Here is a 19,874-nt window from a genome sequence, read left to right as displayed (position 1 = left end):
CAAATGTATGTTCTTGTTACCTTGATTTGCCTTAAATAGTAAACAACTGGTTACTGAACACAAATATACATAGGAGTAACCTTGCCAGGAATCTTCCATGATATTTTGTAAAGAAAGGCAAAAATATGTATGGAGATAAATATTTAATCATCCAGGTCACGGATGTCTCCAAAGTGCTCATCACAATTATGACTGAATGGTGGCAAATAGAAGGATTTATATTTTTTGCAGTCGTCTGATTGTTAACCCTCTGAAGGTCATCATTAGCACTCATTGAGGCCACTTGGGGATTTATCTATACCCGCAGGGTCATCTGAATAAGAGTGCATATTTACAGAAATGAAACATTTTCATGAAAAAAAACCCAGAGAAGTCCAGTTGCCTTTGAAAAGCCCCTTCAAAAAGGCCAAAAATAGTTGACTAAAAATAATTTGCTTACCAAAGAGGAATATAATGGGAAGAAGAAGAGAACCACTTCCAAAGTGTTTCTTTGTACAAGAACATTTGAATCCACCATTGACACACAAATAGCTTGTATCTAGAAAAAAAGTGAAATAACATTTGATATAATAATCTCCAATAGACTGATCATTTCCTTTTGCTCTATAGACTGGAACTTCATACAATAAAAGTGTGGGAGGAATTTATTTTTAAATTTTTCAGTTTTCAATCTCTTTACACACTGTAATCAGAAAATTGACTAGCTTACATTCTGGATGAAAAAAGAGAGAAATCTTTTCCTCCGCTAATTCAAGAATAAGATGCTGGACCCCCTCCCCCAAATTATTTGAGGAATATGTCCATTGAAAAGGGATAGTGCAACAATACTTTAACCTTGGAATCATGTTAAATTATTCAACAATAAGGACAAAAATGATATGTTAGCAACTTTTTTTAAACAGCTGGCATACAATAAGAGAGGTCAAATTATTCAGTGGAGATAGTTTGTTAACAATCAAAATTTAACACACTTAATGTATTTCCTCACAATGATTTATTTGTCTATCTTATTTGTTTGCTGCCAACTCCAATCTGACGCAGCTTATAACCACATATAAAGCTTCTGCAATATAACATAACAGTAGACAATTAAACATCCTAGCAAGTAAAACTATGAAATATCCCTGATAAAATGCTATTAACATTCCACATCCACAACTATCAAAATTAGTAACATCTAAATAAATTATCTCATGCAATAATTAAATTAATAAATCACTATGAACAATTTTTATAAACAATACATACAAAATTCAAACAATCTCTAATCATAAAAAATTTGAGACTGCATTAAAACATTGATTCCTGGTATCAGACTATTCCCACTTCCTAATAAGGCAGAACTCTGAAGAGGGGTTAGCAATTATCACCTTGGAATAATTGTCCTGAGAGATTGATTCAAAGTAGAAGTCGTGGAAATCGTGGCCCTGAAGATACAGTATATTGATGCCATACCACATCTGACTTTATAGGTCAAAATCTACAGCATTTTGAATTACACTCAATAGAAACCTATTAGCAATCCGTGAAGAGTTTTTTGCAGGTAACATCTGTAAATTACTGGACTGGAGCATTTTGTAGCAATTGCAGCACAAAGCATATGTGGCAGGCCCTGTACTAGAAACGGCCATGATTAAAAGCTTCAGTCAAAGTTTCTGAATTTCTGTTTGACAAATTTCTAAGAGACATTATTCTGAACATAAACTGAAGCAACCGCAATTCAAAGCAAATACCATTGAAATGTTCCTCATGTAAATAGCTTGGTAAGACTCCTTAAAATTATAGTATTCTCTCTTTCACAAACTGCTCTTTGATAATGGTTCAATAACTTGCATTCTCATTTTCATTCTCCTTTCAGTAAACGTAGCGCTCTTTAGCAAAGAAAATTATAGGCCAAGTTGTACTTATGCTACATTCCACATTCCCAACTAGCAGCACTAGCCAATTTGGACACCTTTGTCCACATATTAGAAGTTTCAAAAACCAAGTTTCATACCAATCCTAATCATATTCATTCTACGCAAGCTAGAGTAATAATTCAGAGAATGTCTTAAGCCAGGGCTTTTCAACCAGTGGTACGGGTACCACCTGTGGTACACTGGCACCTGGCAGGTGGTACGCGACCATCCTAGAAAAGTGGTAGCGGGGGAGGGGAGTGAAGTAAACTGGTGACAGCACTGCACAAGCCTGAGCGAGAGATGGCTGGAGCTGCAGGGCTGTCAGGGCTCAGTGAAAGCGCCAGGATCAGCGCTTCTTCGGGGCTGTCAGGGCTCAGTGGAAGTGCCAGGATCAGCGCCAGGCTCCAGCTGGAGCTCAGCGCTGATCCCAGTGCTTCTGCTGAGCCCAGAAGAACCACTGATCAGCTGGAATGTTGCAGCATCTCCAGGGTCTTGTGATTTACATTCAGATGCTTGGCAACTGATTCATATTTATGACGGTCACAGTGTCCCAGGGTCATGTGAAGTGACCAAAACCTGCTGCAACCACCCAGCAGACCGGGGGAATAAAAACCAAACACCCCCCACCCCCGCAACAAAAATACTCACAACAATGAAAACCTCAGACAGGAGGAAGAGCGCCGCCAGGCGGGCAGGCAGGTGTCTTGCTCGCCTGTGGCTTGGGGGGCACTTTTTTCAGGGCCATTGTAACTTCAAACAGTCACTAAGCGAACTGTTGTAAGTCAAGGACTACCTGTACTTCATCACTTTTTTCCTTTTTTTTGGGTCATCATGTTTTTGACACTGCTAGGCGACTGGTGGTACTCAAATGTTGCCATATCCTAAAAGTGGTACAATGGGTGAAAAGGTTGAAAAGCCCTGTCTTAAGCAGCAACATACTATTGCCTGAATTTCACCAAAACAGGAGGCATACCTACTAAAACATACTTATGCAGAAAGTCATAATGAATGAACAACAGCTTTGTGACAGGCAGGAAATGCGCAGCCTCTAATTGAGAAATATGTGAATATGAGAATGTTGCTTACAAAAAGGGAATAGTATGATGGGCATATGAACGCATTCTCAATCTCCATGTTGCATAAAGACCAAGGCTTAGGCATCCTTGAATACTGAATTAACATTTTAATGTTTCACAAACCTCTATGGAATGCAGTCAAGGGAACTAATTAGTTATGGAAAGAGCATACAAACTGTAACTTGAGTAATGAAATTTTAATGAACATGTATTTGCTGTGCATTGCACAGAAAAAATGGAAAATTTGCCTCCAGTTGCATTAGCTGCCTTAAAAAAGGGCTTTCTTTTCAAAGCAGTTAAAGAAGGAAGCACTTCTACCAGAATACGTTATCCTAATGCACATTTCATAGGGTTTAAATTATTTATTTATATGATTTAAAGAGCCATCCATTTCATAAGTGACCTTGATATGTGTGTGTGTATATGTATGTGTATGTATACACACACACACACACACACATAGATATGTTCTGCCAACTAATAGTTAGCTAAGAAAATGATGAAAATGCAGCAATTGAAGAGTGTTATATTACTTTCCAAAGTGTATGATTTTTATCTTCAATTTTCCATTTTTCTTCACTATTTATTGATAATATAAAAGCAAAGATTATTTGTTATTTAACCTACTGTGAGATTAGGATCAGTCCCCATCATATAATTCTGCTGCTTTCCAGGTATTGCTCTGTTGATATGACTGACAACAAAAAGAGAAGCTGGTAGTCTTACAGAAGGGCTAACCAAGACACTGGCCCACAAGGCAGAATAAAACACTTCTTTTCCAATTACAAGGGACAACTTCACAAGCAAAGCATCAGTCCTGTAAAGCAAGAAAAGAAATTATGTAGTTACAAAATTAAAGCAAATTAATTTGGTACAAGCTGATGTTGAAAATTATACTATACATATTAAATCATGTATTTTTTGCCAATGTTTAGAAAATAGAAAATTTCCTTAGAAAAAAGGAGAGACTTCCAAACGACAGCAGCTCCACATTGAAGATATAGGCTTTCACTTCAAATCTAACATTGATTTATAAGATCCTTACACAGAAAAGCTAAAATAAGAATTTTCTGAGAACTCTGAAAATAGACATTTCATCTAAGTGAGGTACATCTTTATGTGTCTTGTTTTCAGCCTACTGTTATGATGGAAAGTATCTAAAATGGCCAGGGTGGTTATAGATTTGTAGGATGAGATCCTTTTCAAGGTTTAAAAAACCTTTTTAAGGTTCTTTTGGATCTTTTAAAAGTTCTTTAGTGTTATGGATCACATTAGGATGTGATAGAAATTGTGTAAATTAAATTATTCTTGTTTCAAGGGAGGGAAATAATTAATAATCTCTTTGCTTTATGCCTAAATCCACAGGCTTCCATTTTGTTCTCTAAACGAGGGGTCCCCAACTCCAGACCATGGCCTACTGGGCCACGGCATATTCAAAACCAGGCCGTGTGAGCGATGGGCAAACATGCACCCAGGAAGCTCCACTTGAGGGATCAGAGGGTATTGCGTGCAATGCTCCATTCACTTCATGTGCGAGCACTCTCCATTCACACGAGTAGAGCACTCTCTGCTCGTATGGGCCACCAAGCTAGAAAGTTTGGGGATTGCTCTTCTAAACTATTCAACAGCATTATGAACCTTGAAGGTGAAGCAATCTTAGATTTAGGTTGAAGAATCATCAATATTTGGATCTACTGGTGTCAGTTTCTACTGTTGGGTTTTAACTCCTAAACTATTATTTATATGAAAAGTTACATGGAACAGAACTGAATCTTAAATCTATTGAAGTTTTTTTTTTTGCTTAGTGAAGTATGTATTTAAGCTTTTAATTTATTAGTCATAGCTTGCTTGATGTTGAGTTAGCATATTGAACGAATCTAGCCACTCTGGATTATAAACCATGGGGTGAATACAGATTACTGGTTCATTTAATAAACTATATATGTTTAAAATGTTCCATTTTGATTTTTTCTTCATCATGAGTGCAATTTACGGTCTGTTGCATATGTTACCTTGCATAGCCTTTAACTTTTTTGCTCAGATTTTTTTTTCCTCAGAAAGGTAGAGTATAAGCTCTGAAATATAAAATACTTGGTTGAAAATGATAAAAAAGTTTTCTGGTTTGGACCAGAACTTTTCTAATGGAAAGACATCTACCAAGAATTTTCTTCTAGCGAGTACCAAGAAAAACCTGATTGTCTGCACTGAAGCTTCTGCTTAATACATGGCCCTGACCAAATAAAAGAAGAGTATGCAGAACTGCATTCCTGGTTTTACTTTTGGTAGCTGATCTTCCCCCTTGACTGATTCCCACTGTAGGTAAGGAATGAAAAGAGAGTTAAAATGTATTTATTATTTTACTTTTTTTATGTGAAAGAAATATCTTACCTGTCATAGAATTCTGACCCTTCCTCCAAACCAGGCAAAAGGCCAATTAAGAAGGCCTGAAGACTGGGCAGGAGAGATTTGTGGAGTGGGAGAAAATAATTTTCATACAAATCGAGCAAGACGGGTTTCACTGACAGTGCTGCAACTCCAAGCAATGGAAAAAGGCCTGAGCTGGAGAGACATAGAGAAGGATAGGGAAAATTCAATCTCTGCCTGTGTTATCTTGGATGTTGAATTATAAACCTATTATGAGGACACGTTGCAATGAATCTGCCCTCCCCTTTTTGAGAATACTGGAAGTTTTGTAATTAAAATATATACAAAATGATAGATAGATAGACCGATAGACAGACAGAAAGACATAGAGAGATATACATACATATAGATATATTTTAATTACAAAATGTTCTGATCCACAAACCCAGAGAATTTCATTGTTCATGAGTGTTATTTCTCAAAACTAGTCTACTATAGTTGATTAAGTTGGCCTTTTTCATCAAGCTCATAGTTAATATTAACCATAATTAAAATTCAAACAAAGCTATAATTAAAAGAGATCTGGTGTTTTCTAAATAGCCAAAGTTGAAGGAAGAAAGGAAGGAAGGAAGGAAGGAAGGAAGGAAGGAAGGAAGGAAGGAAGGAAGGAAGGCGGGCAGGTAGGCAGGCAGGCAACTGGTGTTTGCATTCCTAAAGCTATACTATATTCCTCCATACTAAGCATGGTTTAACCTTACACTCTAATTAATTAATAAAGATTCCTAAAAGCAATTAACACTAGCTGGGCCTTACCTAGAAGATAAGTATAGAGAGGACTGTCATTAAAAATAGGCTTCAAAAATCCACAAAATTTACCTGTAGAGAAATAAGTCCTTTGCAAGCCATTTTGTTCCAATAATTTTAAATATTACTTCATAGGATTCCAGTGCTTTTATATGTACTCCACTAGGTAAGGCTGGGTGTAAACACTGGGACAATCTTTTGCTGATAATCAAGCGTCTTGGTAAAAGGGAATACTTCAAATTACTTTGAAGAGCCTGGTAAAATAATTAAGTAAGGATTACATATTAAATTTAAATTGGTATTAATTAGGAACAAAACTGTAGCAATGTTTTTATTTAAGAGAATTAAAATGCAGAGATTTTCCTTAACAGAGTTCCAGAGATCTTTATAAAAACTGATTACAAAACCCATAGGTGTGCTTTGGCAATCTCTATATTTATTATTTAATATATCACTTCACCAGATTAAATTTCTAAACTAATTATGTGATCTTCGAAATAATAACTTTTGTCAAATAAATCAGCAAGAACAAATACTGCAACTGTTAAGAATCTTTACCTGTCTGATGAACACTTTTCAAGTATCATAATGACCTGCAGAAAATAGCTACTCTGACATATCTGAAAGGGGCGGGATTGAAGAGGTTGAGAAAAGTTTTTAAAAACACAAGCACAACTGGTTGGCTAAGACATGAAAAATATGTTTTCTTTCTCTGCAGGGATAGAAAACATTGCACTGAAACTATTATATAAATAAACAGCCACTTTACAGAGCTCTGTTTTAATAGTTACTAAAATACGGTAATGATTCTATTTTCCAGTCAAGCAAGTATTAAAATATTTATGACTGATATTAATATAAAAAACTACAAACAGAGCATACATTTTTGAACTTGTCATTATACCTAGGCTTGTTAATTTTCTAAAGAAACCAATAGAATTAATTACAACCCCATATGAAATATCTACCCCATGAATTTCTTTTACCAGCAACACTAACAAAAATAAATATAATTTTGAAAAGCAAATAGTCATACAGTTTATAAGAAAGCTTCATTCTTAGAATTGCAATTACATTGGAAGAAAAAACACACATAGAAAATATAAAGTGAATTATTCTATGATAATGAAACAACGAAATCTGAAATAAATATAAATATGATGTCTCTGTGTAGCCTAAGAATATTGAAGAAATCAAAAGGCATTTAAATGAGTATAGCCAATACTGGCCAAAGAGGTAGAAAGACAGGAGTTCTCCTTTTAATCTCACCGTACTTAGTACTTGAAAGGACCACCCACATATATATCGTCAAAACCAATAATTTCCCAATATCCTAGTAATAACATTTACGAATGGTAAATGCTTTTCTTTTTTTCATTCTCTTATGCACATGTGACTTCCTAGAGACAAAAATTTTTTTCAAGTATTTGAAATTCCTCTATTGTACTTGAAATAATACAGAGAAGTTGGGATCTGATTTTTGTGAATGTTTTTAATGGTTTTAAACTAGTTGAAGAGTTAGTAGCCGCTATATTATCATTAATTATAAGATATATTTTATTGTAGATGTTTAATACTGTACTTGTTTAGTTGCTAAGTCATGTCCGACTCTTTGAGATCCCACAGGCCATAGAACACCAGGCCACCCTGTCCTCCACTGTTTCTTGGAGTTTGCCCAAATTCATATTCCTCATGTTGATGTCACTATCTATCTATCTCATCTTCTGCAATCTCCTTCTTTTGGGTCTTTCCCAATGACTAGTCTCATTAGTTGGCCAAAGTATTTGTGTTTCAGCTTTTGTATCTATCCTTCCAAAGAACAGTCAGAGTTGATTTCCTTTAGGATTGACTGATCTGATCTCCTTGAAGTCCAACACCACAATTAGAAAATGTGAATTTTTTGGCTTATAGCCTTCTTTATGGTCCAACTCTCACAGCCATTCATCACTATTAGGAAAATATTATACTATCCAGACTTCATTCATTAAAAATGCCTTAAATGATATTGCTACCTTCTTAACATCTTATTAGAAAAAAACCTTGTAAATAATTTAAAAAGATAGATACTACACCTTGTTGAGTTTCCCAAGAGAAGATATGAGATCTGCCCATTCACTTGAAGATTCAAAGTTCCTCAAAGCTTTATCAATTGCTGAGGAATAATTTCTATACCTATAATCGCCAAGCAACTCCTGCTCTTCTGGATCCATTTTAAACGATCATATCAAAATGCTCTGAGGAACTAAAAGCAAAATTTTAATGTTTATTTTTATAGATATATGTAAATATTTTAAATAAAAACAGATAATTGAAATTAAAATAATGAACTTACGATCAGCATAAAAGGCTAAACTTTACAAAAAAACACATCCAAGAACCATAGCTTTGGTATTCACAGTACTCAATATATGTAAATATTGTTCACTTTACTTTCATATGAAATGGAAATTGAGACCAACTCATAAATTATTTTACTGAAAATGACCATAAAATATTGGCATTTATTTATATAAACATGAAAACATGTTTATATAAATAAATGCATATTTTATTTTCTAGCTATGCTTTATTTTTGTAAATATTCAGAGGAAAGAGATGATTTTAGTAAACTAAATTGAATGTATTTTATGAATCATTAAACATTTTCTTCCTGCATTGACAACCAAATTAATGATTAAAAAAATCCCATAAAATGTCAACACCAGAAGCTGATAATAAACCTTTATTGTCAAAGTACAACATGTGTACATTGAGATTAGCTGAGCCTCTCCCCATGCTCCCTCCCCCCAACACACAGTGACAACAAACCCTCCATCCTACCACACCATGTGAACCAACTACACCACACACCGGCCTCCCAAGTCAATTCTGCATAAGTTCACAGAGATTATATCCCATTCAAAAGCCTAACAGCCCATGGATAAAAGCTGTTGGTACGGCTGGCTATACTCCTATATCTCCTACCCGATGGTAGGAGAGTAAAGAGATACCGTCCAGGGTGTGAGTCATCCCTGAGAATTTTCCTCTTCCAAGGCAATGAGCCCTGGCGATGTCATCCAGTGGTGTCAGGGGACAGCCCACAATGTCTTGTGCTGTGCTCACTACCCTCTGTAATACTTTCCTGTCCGCGGCTGTCAGACCAGCATACCAAACCACAATATCATACGAGAGGACGCTCTCTATAGTAGACTGGTAAAAGAGGGTCATTAGCTGTTGTTCTACCCTGTTCTTCCACAAGACCCTAAGAAAGTGAAGCCTCTGTTGGGCCTTTCTAGCCACCTGGGTTGTGTTAACTTTCCAGGTCAGATCTTCACAGAAGTAGACTCCCAGAAATTTAAGGAAGAAACTCTCTCCACACAGTCCTCCCCGATGTAAATTTCTTAGATTAAGAGAGTACAACATGTAATTACTTAAGAAAGTATCATTTACATCTTTCTCATGTGATTTTTAGGAAAATACATTATAAATCAATATAATGTATCAGGGAGAACCTGTTATTTCTTTTCATAGCATGACTTAATTATGGTCATCTTATAGTGAGCCTGGCACTGAGACTTGATTGGATGAGAGAAAGCAATTGGAGTGATTGACTGGGCTAATCAAACTGAAAACACATTTACACATTTCCCCGTGCTTTTGTAAAAAAAAAAAAGGAATATGTAGATTTGGTGATATCAATTGATTGCAACAATGTGTTATATATCTGGATAATTTCAAAAACTATGAATTCAGACAATTATAGGCAAAAACTGCTCTCTTGTTACAATAATTTCATTGGTTGCTAGTTGATTTCCAGAACAAATTCTGAAATTTGTTGAAGATTTTCTAATATGTTCTTCAGGAAATTGACGAATATAAATCACTGGGACCTGACAGATTACATCCCAGAGTTCTGAAGGAGCTAGCAGATGTTATTTCAGAACCATGGCACCACATCTTTCATAAATCCTGGAGCACTGGGGAAGTACCTGAGGATTGAAAAAGGGCTGATGTGGTTCCATCTTCAAGAAAGGGAAAAAAAGGGACCCAGGAAACTACAGACCAATCAGTTTAACCTCAATACCTGGGAAGATCCTAGAAAAAATAATCAAAAAACAGATTTGCGAACAACTAGAAGCAAACAAAGTCATAACTAGTAGCCAGCATGGGTTTGTTAAAAACAGATCAAGCCAAACCAATCTTATTTCATTTTTTAATAAAGTGACTAAACGCTGTGGATGTACGTATACTTAGACTTCAGTAAGGCATTTGATAAAGTAGACCACAACCTACTCCTTGGTAAGCTAGAAAAAGATGGAATAGACAACATCACCACCAGATGGATCTGTAGCTGGCTGGCAAACCAACGAGTAGTCCTCAATGGCACTACATCCACATGGAGAGAAGTAAGCAGTGGGGTACTACAAGGTTCTGTCTTAAGCTCAGTATTCTTAAATATCTTCATCAATGACTTAGATGAGGGAATTAAAGGGGAGCTCATCAAATTTGCAGATGGCACCAAACTGGCAGGCGTAGCCAATACCCCAGAAGACAAACTCAGGGTCCAAAAAGATCTTGACAAACTTGAACAATGGGCCCTATCCAGTGGTGGGATTCAAATACGTGAACAACCAGTTGTCTATGTGGATGCTGCTTCTGGAAGTCCATTTTGGCCTGGGCAACAAAAAATTAGCTACCGATTCTGCTAAAGTAGTGTGAACTAGCTGAACCCCACCACTGGCCCTATCTAACAAAATGAATTTCAATGTGGAAAAAAGCAGTTTTACATTTAGGCAGGAAAAATCAAAGGTACACGTAGAGATTGAGCAAGACCTGGCTTAAAAACAGTAACTCTGAGAGGGACCTTGGAGTCCTAGTGGTCGATCACTTGACTATGTGCCAGCAGTGTGCAGCAGCCGCCAAAAAAGCTAATACAATCCTGGGTTGTATAAACAGAAGCCTAGAATCAAGATCACAGAAGTATTAGTACCACTTTATAAAACCCTAGTAAGACCACACCTGGAATACTGTAGCCAATTTCGGTCACCTTATTACAAAAAAGATATTGAGAGTTTGGAAAAAAATCAGAGAAGAGCAACTAAGATGGTTAAAGGCTTGGAGACTAAAACATACAAAGGACAGCTGCAGGACTTGGGTTTGGCTAGTGAGTCTAAAGAAAAGAAGAAATAGGGGAGATATGATAGCAGTATTCCAGTATTTGAGGGGCTGCCACCAAGAAGAGTGGGTTATGTTATTCGCCAAAGCACCAGAGGGCAGGACAAGAAACAATGGTTGGAAACTGATCAGAGAGAAGCAACCTGGAATTAAGGAGAAACGTCCTGACAGTTAGGACAATTAACCAGTGGAACAGCTTGCCTCCAGAAATCGTGGGCGTTCCATCAGTGGAGATTTTTAAGAAAAGACTAGACCCATGGTGGCGAACTTATGGCATGGGCGCCAAAGGTGACACACAAAGCCCTCTCTGTGGGCACGCGCGCCATCGCCCCAGTCCTAGCCCTTCAGCTGGGTTTTATAAAACCTTTTCGCTTTAGGCCTCCGCCGCCATGTGCAAGAAAAAAAAAGGTTCAATCAATCAATTTCAACTTCTCGCAGGAAAAAAAAAGATCTCACAAAGTTGGAATTGATGGATTGAACATTTTAGTCCCACCCAGTCTGCCATTACCACTGCAGCCACGCCCACCCAATGGGCCACACCCACCCAAAGGGCCACGCCCACCCAGCACCCAACAATACATAAGTGGGTTTTGGGTTGCAGTTTGGGCACTCGGTCTCTAAAAGGTTCGCCATCACTGGACCAGACAGTCACTTGTCTGAGATGGTATAGGTCATCCTGCTTGAGCAGGGGGCTGGACTAGAAGACCTCCAACGTCCCTTCCAGCTCTATTCTATTCTAAAGGGTGTTCTTTCTATGCTTGTCAGGAAAACAATAAAGAATATTCATCCAAGTACTGAATATTTTATTAATAATTCAGGATATGAGAAAAGCTGGTCAAATCTATTCTTTTCTATTGGCAATCCTGCTTGGTCAGGCACTTTATCTTGTTGAGATGACAAATTGATGTGTTATGGATTTTTAATGCAGTTTTTATCTGCTTTTGATATAACTGATTCTTTTGATAATTGTTTTTATTAGCAGTTCTCACATTGCAATTGTACAATATTATTATTAAACACACTAACCATTATGGAATGATGAGGTAAATTTTTACATAGCAACTGCTATTACTATCATTTCCACGGCTCAGAATACAGCAGAGATAGAAATGATATAGATAATAAAACAGTTACGATTTCAAAGATTTCAGAGCCTTTTGAAGTGGGATGGCTATAATAAACTAGTTGTACATACTAATGTGATATATACTCTTCATCTATTTCTATCAAATACCATCTGAATTTTTTTTACATATAAAATATGTATTTTCCTAGCAATATAAAAAACAGACTAGCAATAATATCAAGCTATCAATTTCTATCAATTGTGTTACTACTTGCATAATCTTAAGTCATTTTTTTCATCAGCATTGCTAGAAGCCAGGCAGCATCCTGATTTGGATCTTTTGCTCAATCTGTAGCATTACCACTGTAATAGGGATTATATAGTAGGGATTGTAATATTACACACACCTGCAGTTCATGACTAAAAGAAAACATGTACTTAACTCAATATGTGAATATATACATCTCACATTTAAGTCTAGCATTCGGTCACTGTGACATAATTTATTTTTTGCCACATAAAATTTAATATATGGAATAAGCAATGTTCATATTTTAATTGCTCAACTGTAATCCTTGTATAGCTTTTCAAATTTTTCACTTTTGAAACTGGAGGTATATCTTTAGAAATAGAGATCAACTACAGGCCTAACACTTTCCTTGAAGCAGGATCATGTACTCTAGTATAGGGCTATAGAACCCACCTGATGAACAACCCCTAACAGCAGAAGAATTTGAGAAACAATGTTGGAGCCTGCCTTTAATTTACTGTAGATTGGTATCCTGCTATTATAAATATATGATAGGTTTACTTTATTATATTGATTGTTTCTTGCATTATAAAAAAATGAAGCTCTACATACTTGGTAAATATACGTAGTCCACAACTTATTTATTAAATTTCTGTGTTGCCCATCTCACTAATACAGTGACTCCGGGTGGCTTACAATATAAAAAGTTAAAAAGTGCTAATCACAATTAAAATTAAGAATAAAAAATTTAAAATTAAAAGCAAGGTGATGGGCAGCCTGGGAGGTAAGAATCTTCTCAGTCACACCCAATGTAACAGGCCAAGTGGCAGACCCAAATTCTGAGGCTATTCTGTAAGTCCAGAAGTATGGGAGTGGATCTCACATGAAGGTGGGGACCACAGCAGAAAACCTATGAACACAATTGGACTGGCACTTCTGTTGCTAAGTGATGTGGTCATTAAGTAAGTCATCTTATGATTGTGCCAGAATCTTCACCCTTGTTGCCATGGTTGTTAAGCGAATTACATGGCCACTAAGCAATCTGGTTTACCCCATTCACTTTGTTTTGCCAGAAACCCATTGGGAGCATTGCAAATGGTGATCATGTGACTCTAAGATGCCACAACCTCTGTTTGCCAAGTACCCAGGTCGAGTGCCCACAGGGATGCTGCAATTGTCTAACTGTGAAGACAGGTCAAAAGTCTCTTTTTCAGCACCCTATAACTTTGAACAGTTGAGGATGACACTACCCTATTTATTTGCAACATAACTCACCTACTGCAAGATTAAATTTTAAATAGATGCCCCAAAATTAACATTTTCCTTTAGCAGATGAAGACTACCGGTATAACAGGAAAAAAGCCACAAGTGGTACCATTCTTTGATTTTCATGACAATTGAAATGCTTAATTGGAGAATTGATGCAAACTGCCATTTGTTTTGTGTGATGGATGGAAAAACAAATTGTTTCCAACTTGTCCATCCCACTGTTTATGCAGCAATCTTGGATTTAGTTATCTAATGATGGCAAAAACTAACAAGAAATGCAAGATTACTATGAACTTTTTTTTTAAAAAAAGATATAGAATGCTATATTTAAAACGGACGTTTTGGTTGAAGGACAGAAGTGCTATTTCATGAATAACAGCTGATCAATAATTTAACATCTAAATAGCATTGCAATATATTTTATTTTCTTTGCCCACTTTCGCCCATTTTGCTTACACCCAGGAAACAGTGATCCATCGCCCCTGAAGAAATCACATCTTCCAAATGGACTTTCGCAGTTGTTGTTTTTTTCTTCAAACAACTTCAACATTCCCAATAGGTTTTCAAAGTCAGCGGTAATAAATTATGCAGCTAACAATGGTGTGTACATAAGGCAAAGAAGATTAAAAAACAACAACACAATGCTCTCATTGTGCAATAAGAGCTTTCCTCTCCTGGCTGTTGACAGGCTGCTGCTACCCACCGAGCAAACAAAACCCAACAGCTGTTACATAGACAAACCGACCACAAACAGAAGGCACGTCAGGAGGGCATGCTGTATAATCTCGGAATCGCCGGACGCACCAACCCGTGTATCCAAACGACAAAAGGCAAGAAATTGGAAGGGTTTGTACATTACGGGTGTGCAACAACCTGGACGATTTGGGGGCTCAGATTTAGAAAAGGGAGGCCAAAGATCTCCTTCCTCGCCCATCTGTTTTGTCTTCTGGAGCAACTGGCAAGGGTTGAGATAACATCTGCTCCCATAAGGGGAAGTAACGCTTGGAACCGAGGGCGACGTATTTTCCCAGAACTAGAAGATTGGGGGCGGGGGTGGGGGGTTTGCTCGCCGGGGAAAAGGGCTCTCCGCGTGGAAAGGAGCGCGAGAGGGGAAGAGTCCCGTCTCTCCCCACGCTAATAAATCTCGCAGGCGCCCTTTCAGAAAAAGGCAGAGAGGAGCAAACGAGCGCCTGCTGCAACTGCCCAGCTTTCTTTCCGACTCACCGTCCGAAAAGGGTCGCCGCCGTAGTTCCCCCTTTCCACGGCTGCTCCTCTTTGCAGGGGCGACGTGTCCCACGGCTGGGCGGGACTGAGGCAAAGGAGTCGGGAAATACAGTAAGTGGGAGGGAGGAGGAAAAAGCGGAGTACAGTACGGAACAGCGCGTCGCAAGGGCGGCTGGATTTGGGGACGTCACGCTTCTCTTTCTCTCTTCCGCGGCCAGGTTGGGCAAGTACCATTTTTCAGGAAGGGGTCGTGGAGAGGCGGAAAAAAGTGGTGGCCATCCTTACCTTTGAAAGGCCGCCAGGAAGTTTGTTAGGTGTGTATCGTTCCTATTGCTAATTTAATGATGCGAAGGCTCACTCGCTTGCCCTTGGCCACGAAGAAGACGCGCCGACCCTCCCCGGAAAGGTGGTACATTCGTAAAGCGTGTTTCTGGGCTTTTGTTAGGTTGCCATCTAGCGTTGGAATAGGAGACTTGTGGAAAGCTGTTTTCGCAGAACTGCGCTAGTGAGGATGATAGTATCGACCTGTATAATTTTAAATACCGGTAGGTGTCTCTAAACATAACTGCTCTACTTCCGGTCTTATGGCACATTGAACAGAAACGTTACACTTTGCTTTGCTTCTTTTTTTGTATTTTTCCTACTTTTTTTTTTTAAAAAGTAAGCCACCCAGAGTTATTTGAAGTTAAATATCTCTCTATAAAAGGTAAAGGTTCCCCTGCAGATGTGTACTAGTCGTTTCCGACTCTAGGGGCCGGTGCTCATCTCCGTTTCAAAGCCGAAGAGCCAGTGCTTGTCTGAGGACGTCTCCGTGATCATGTGGCTGGCATGACTAGACGCCAAAGGTGCACGGAACACTGTTACCTTCCCACCGGAGTGGTCCCTATTTTTCTACTTGCATTTTTATGTGCTTTCAAACTGCTAGGTTGGCAGAAGCTGGGACGAGTAACTCTGTTATGCAGCACTCAGGATTCGACCCGCCAAACTGCCAACCTTCTGATCGACAAGCTCAGCGTCCTAACCCACTGAGCCACTGCGTTCTCTATTTCTCTATAGAGAGATATTAAAATCAATAATAAACCAGTGGTGGGATTCAGCCGGTCCACAGAACCGGTAGCTAATGTTTTGTTGCCCAGGCCCAGAATGGACATCCGGAAGCGGCATCCACACAGAGAACCGGTTGTTCACATATTTGAATCCCACCAGTGACGGAAACTGTTGTATAAATAGCAACAGTTATGTTGCAGACTAGGACAGAAAATGTTGATTCTCCCCCTCCCACCCCAACAATTAGCATATACTGTGAACAGTGTGTTAATTGTAGTGTCTGGAATATATTCTGGGAGCATATTTGTTTTCTTCTGAATATAAAAGAACTTGTGTTAAGATACTTGCGGTAGTAGGATATTTGGAATAATTCTGAGTACAATAGATGGAATATTAAAATGATGGTTTTTAAAATGATATAACCTACTGGTATACCCATACTATGAATATGTTTTTATAATGTTCTCTCTATATATATTCCTTGATTCTAAAAAATAAAAAAACAAAATTTTGGAGGTCTGAAAAGTTACTTATTTTTGTTCCACCCTACTAAAGTACTCGAGGGTCTACTAGGAATTAAAATATAAAATATATAGTTTATTATAAAATTGCTGTCTATGTCTACCTTTATATCTATTGATGTACTAACCCTGTGTCTGAGAGGTTGCCTAAAAACAGGGGTCTTCAAACTCGGCCCTTTTATGACTCATGGACTTCAACTCCCAGAATTCCTCAGCCAGCATGCCTGGCTGAGAAATTCTGGGAGTTGAAGTCCATGAGTCATAAAAGGGCCGAGTTTGAAGACCTCTGCCTAAAAAGGAACAGATTTTGGCTCAATCCTGATAAGACTTGGTAGTTCTGGCTTTGTGACATTTTCACTGTCTTAGTTAAGATTGCATTTCTCCAATGCAGGTGTGCAATCTGGGGATCCTCTTGGACTCACAGCTACTGCTCAATCAGCAAGTGGCAGCTGTGGCCAGCAGGATCATATTGTACACCAGCTGTGCCCTTTCCTTAACTGGGACACTCTTCAAATGGTCATTAACACCTTGATTACCTTATGACTGGAATACTGCAATACACTCTGCTGCCCTTGAAGATAATCCAAAAGCTGCTATAGCTTTTGGATGATCTTCAAGGGCAGCACCATGTAGCTATACTGGTTGCTATTCAGCTTCTGGATGAAATGAAAAATGCTGGTTGTCACCTATAATGCCCTTTATGGCATACAGTTGCAAGAAAAAGTATGTGAACCCTTTGGGATTACGTGGAGTTTTGCATGAATTGGCCATAAAATGCGCTCTAAACGTCATGTAAGTCACAACAATAGAAAAACACAGTCTGCTTAAAATAATACTACACAAACATTAGCTGTTGTCATGTTTTAATTGAACATAAGATGGAAACTTTCACAGTGCAGGGTGGAAAAAGTATGTGAACCTTTGGACTTAATAACTGGTTGACCCTCCTTTGGCAGCAATAACCTCAACCAAACGTTTCCTGTAGTTGCAGATCAGACCTGCACAACGATCTGGAGTAATTTTGGACCACTCCTCTTCACAAAACTCTTTCAGTGTAGCAATATTCTTGGGATGTCTGGTGTGAATCGCTCTCTTAAGGTCATGCCACAGCATTTCAATCGGGTTGAGGTCAGGACTCTGACTGGGCCAGCAGCAGAAGGCGTATTCTGTTCTGTTGAAGCCATTGTTTTGTTGAATTACTTGTATGCTTTGGGTCATTGTCCTGTTGCATCACCCATCCTCTGTGGAGCTTCAGTTGGCAGACAGATGGTCGTACGTTTTCCTGCAAAATGTCCTGATAAACTCTGGAATTCATTTTCTCATCAATGACAACAATCCGTCCAGGCCCTGAGGCAGCAAAGCAGCCCCAAACTATGATGCTCTCTCCGCCATGTTTTACAGTGGGGATGAGGTTTTGATGTTGGTGTGCTGTGCCTTTTTTTCTCCACACATAGTGTTGTGTGTTTTTCCCAAACAACTCAATTTTGGTTTTATCTGTCCACAGTATATTTTGCCAGTAGTGCTGTGGAACATCCAGGTGCTCTTTTGCAAACTTCAAACGTGCTGCAATATTTTTTTTGGACAGCAATGGCTTCCTCCCTGGTGTCCTCCCATGTACTCCATTCTTGTTTAATGTTTTCCTTATTGTAGATGTGTCAACAAAAATGTTAGCATGTGCCAGAGATTTCTGTAGGTCTTTAGCTGACACTCTAGGATTCTTTTTTACCTCATTAAGCATTATGCGCTGTGCTCTTGCAGTCATTTTTACAGGATGACCACGCCTAGGGAGAGTAGCAACAGTGCTAAACTTTCTCCATTTGTAGACAGTCTGTCTTACCATGGACACATGAACATCAAGGCTTTTGGAGGTACTTTTGTAACCCTTTCCAGCTTCATGCAAGTCAACAATTCTTGATCGTAGGTCTTCTGAGAGCTCTTTTCTGCAAGGCATGGTTCACATCAGACAGTGCTTCTTGAGACCAGTAAACACAAAACAGGTGTGTGTTTTTAAAGGGCAGGACAGCTGTCAGCAACACATCCAATATCATCACACTGATTGGAGTCAAGGTTGGCTCACTCCTGGCTCCAATTAGCTCTTGGAGAAGTCATTAGGCTAGGGGTTCACATACTTTTTCCACCCTGCACTGTGAATGTTTACATGTTATGTTCAATTAAAACATGACAACAGCTAATGTTTGTGTAGTATTATTTTAAGCAGACTGTGTTTTTCTATTGTTGTGACTTACATGACGTTTAGAGCGCATTTTATGGCCAATTCATGCAAAACTCCACGTAATCCCAAAGGGTTCACATACTTTTTCTTGCAACTGTAAGTACTGGTCATCTGCAGGATATCCTATTCCCAGTCATTTCTTTTTTATATAATTTATTAATTTTCCAATTTTACATTTGAATATTTAAAAAGCAACGTGGTGATTGGGTTAATCAATACTTCAATAACAAAGTCTTAGTGCAAATCTCAGGTTACAACATCAGATATTTCTTCTCTTTTTCCCTTAACATTTACTTGTCTCATATTCAAGTTAGTACATTTCTAATTATATCAACTCAATACAAACTTCATTATTACATTTATCAATAAATTTTTAGCTTACAGATATCTTAATTACATTCAATCTTCAGAAACAGTCCATATCCTGTTATTAATTTTTACTCAATTTTTAATTTCTCATCAATATTCCAATTTAACCTTTGATATTTATAATTTTCAGACTTCGGGTAACCAAGATTTCCCTTATCTCACTTCATAACAATCTATAATATCCAAAATACATTTTATCTATTTAAATAAAATCTTGTTCTATTTCCCAAGAGTTATTTATTTTCCCACAATATTAAATCATCTACTTATATCCCCTTTAATAAATCAAAACCATTATATATATTGCCTGGGTTGATCAATAAATCAAACATGTTCATAATAATTGATTTTATTTTCCCTTTTAAGTCTAATTTTTAAATATTAAACAGATAAAATCCTTATTTTCAACTGATTTCCAAATATTTTAAATCTTAAATTTAATTTAATTTAAATTTTAAATTTCCCTTATGTCAACATCTCCCTTTAACCCTCTAATTGGCAATATAAAATCCCCCCCTCCGTCATTTCAATCCACTCTGTACAATCCTGTGTATGTCTATGTACAATTTATTTATATGGTCCATAGTGTTTAGTAAAGC

The 19,874-nt window shown here is 37.8% G+C and overlaps 1 protein-coding gene across 2 annotated transcripts in view; it reads right to left on the bottom strand.

The window, feature by feature from the left end:
• Window positions 1–15,375, bottom strand: part of DOP1B (DOP1 leucine zipper like protein B) — a 66,302-nt gene extending 50,927 nt beyond the window's left edge. For both annotated transcript variants that reach the window (XM_083361417.1, XM_083361418.1), the window contains exons 1-6: window positions 15,106–15,375; window positions 8,215–8,384; window positions 6,215–6,396; window positions 5,363–5,533; window positions 3,602–3,791; window positions 440–538 (exon numbers count right to left, since the gene is read on the bottom strand). In XM_083361417.1, coding sequence (XP_083217543.1) covers window positions 440–538; window positions 3,602–3,791; window positions 5,363–5,533; window positions 6,215–6,396; window positions 8,215–8,352 — 780 coding nt within the window. In that variant the 5' untranslated portion in view covers window positions 8,353–8,384; window positions 15,106–15,375. The remainder of the gene's footprint in view (window positions 1–439; window positions 539–3,601; window positions 3,792–5,362; window positions 5,534–6,214; window positions 6,397–8,214; window positions 8,385–15,105) is intronic.
• Between the last annotated feature and the right edge of the window lie 4,499 nt (window positions 15,376–19,874).

This window comes from Vipera ursinii (genome assembly GCF_947247035.1).
Source record: "Vipera ursinii genome assembly, chromosome: 4".
In the NCBI taxonomy this organism is placed as follows: domain Eukaryota; kingdom Metazoa; phylum Chordata; class Lepidosauria; order Squamata; family Viperidae; genus Vipera; species Vipera ursinii.
The sequence above is the reverse complement of the archived record's forward strand: the minus strand, read 5'-3'. Positions and strand labels throughout refer to the sequence as shown.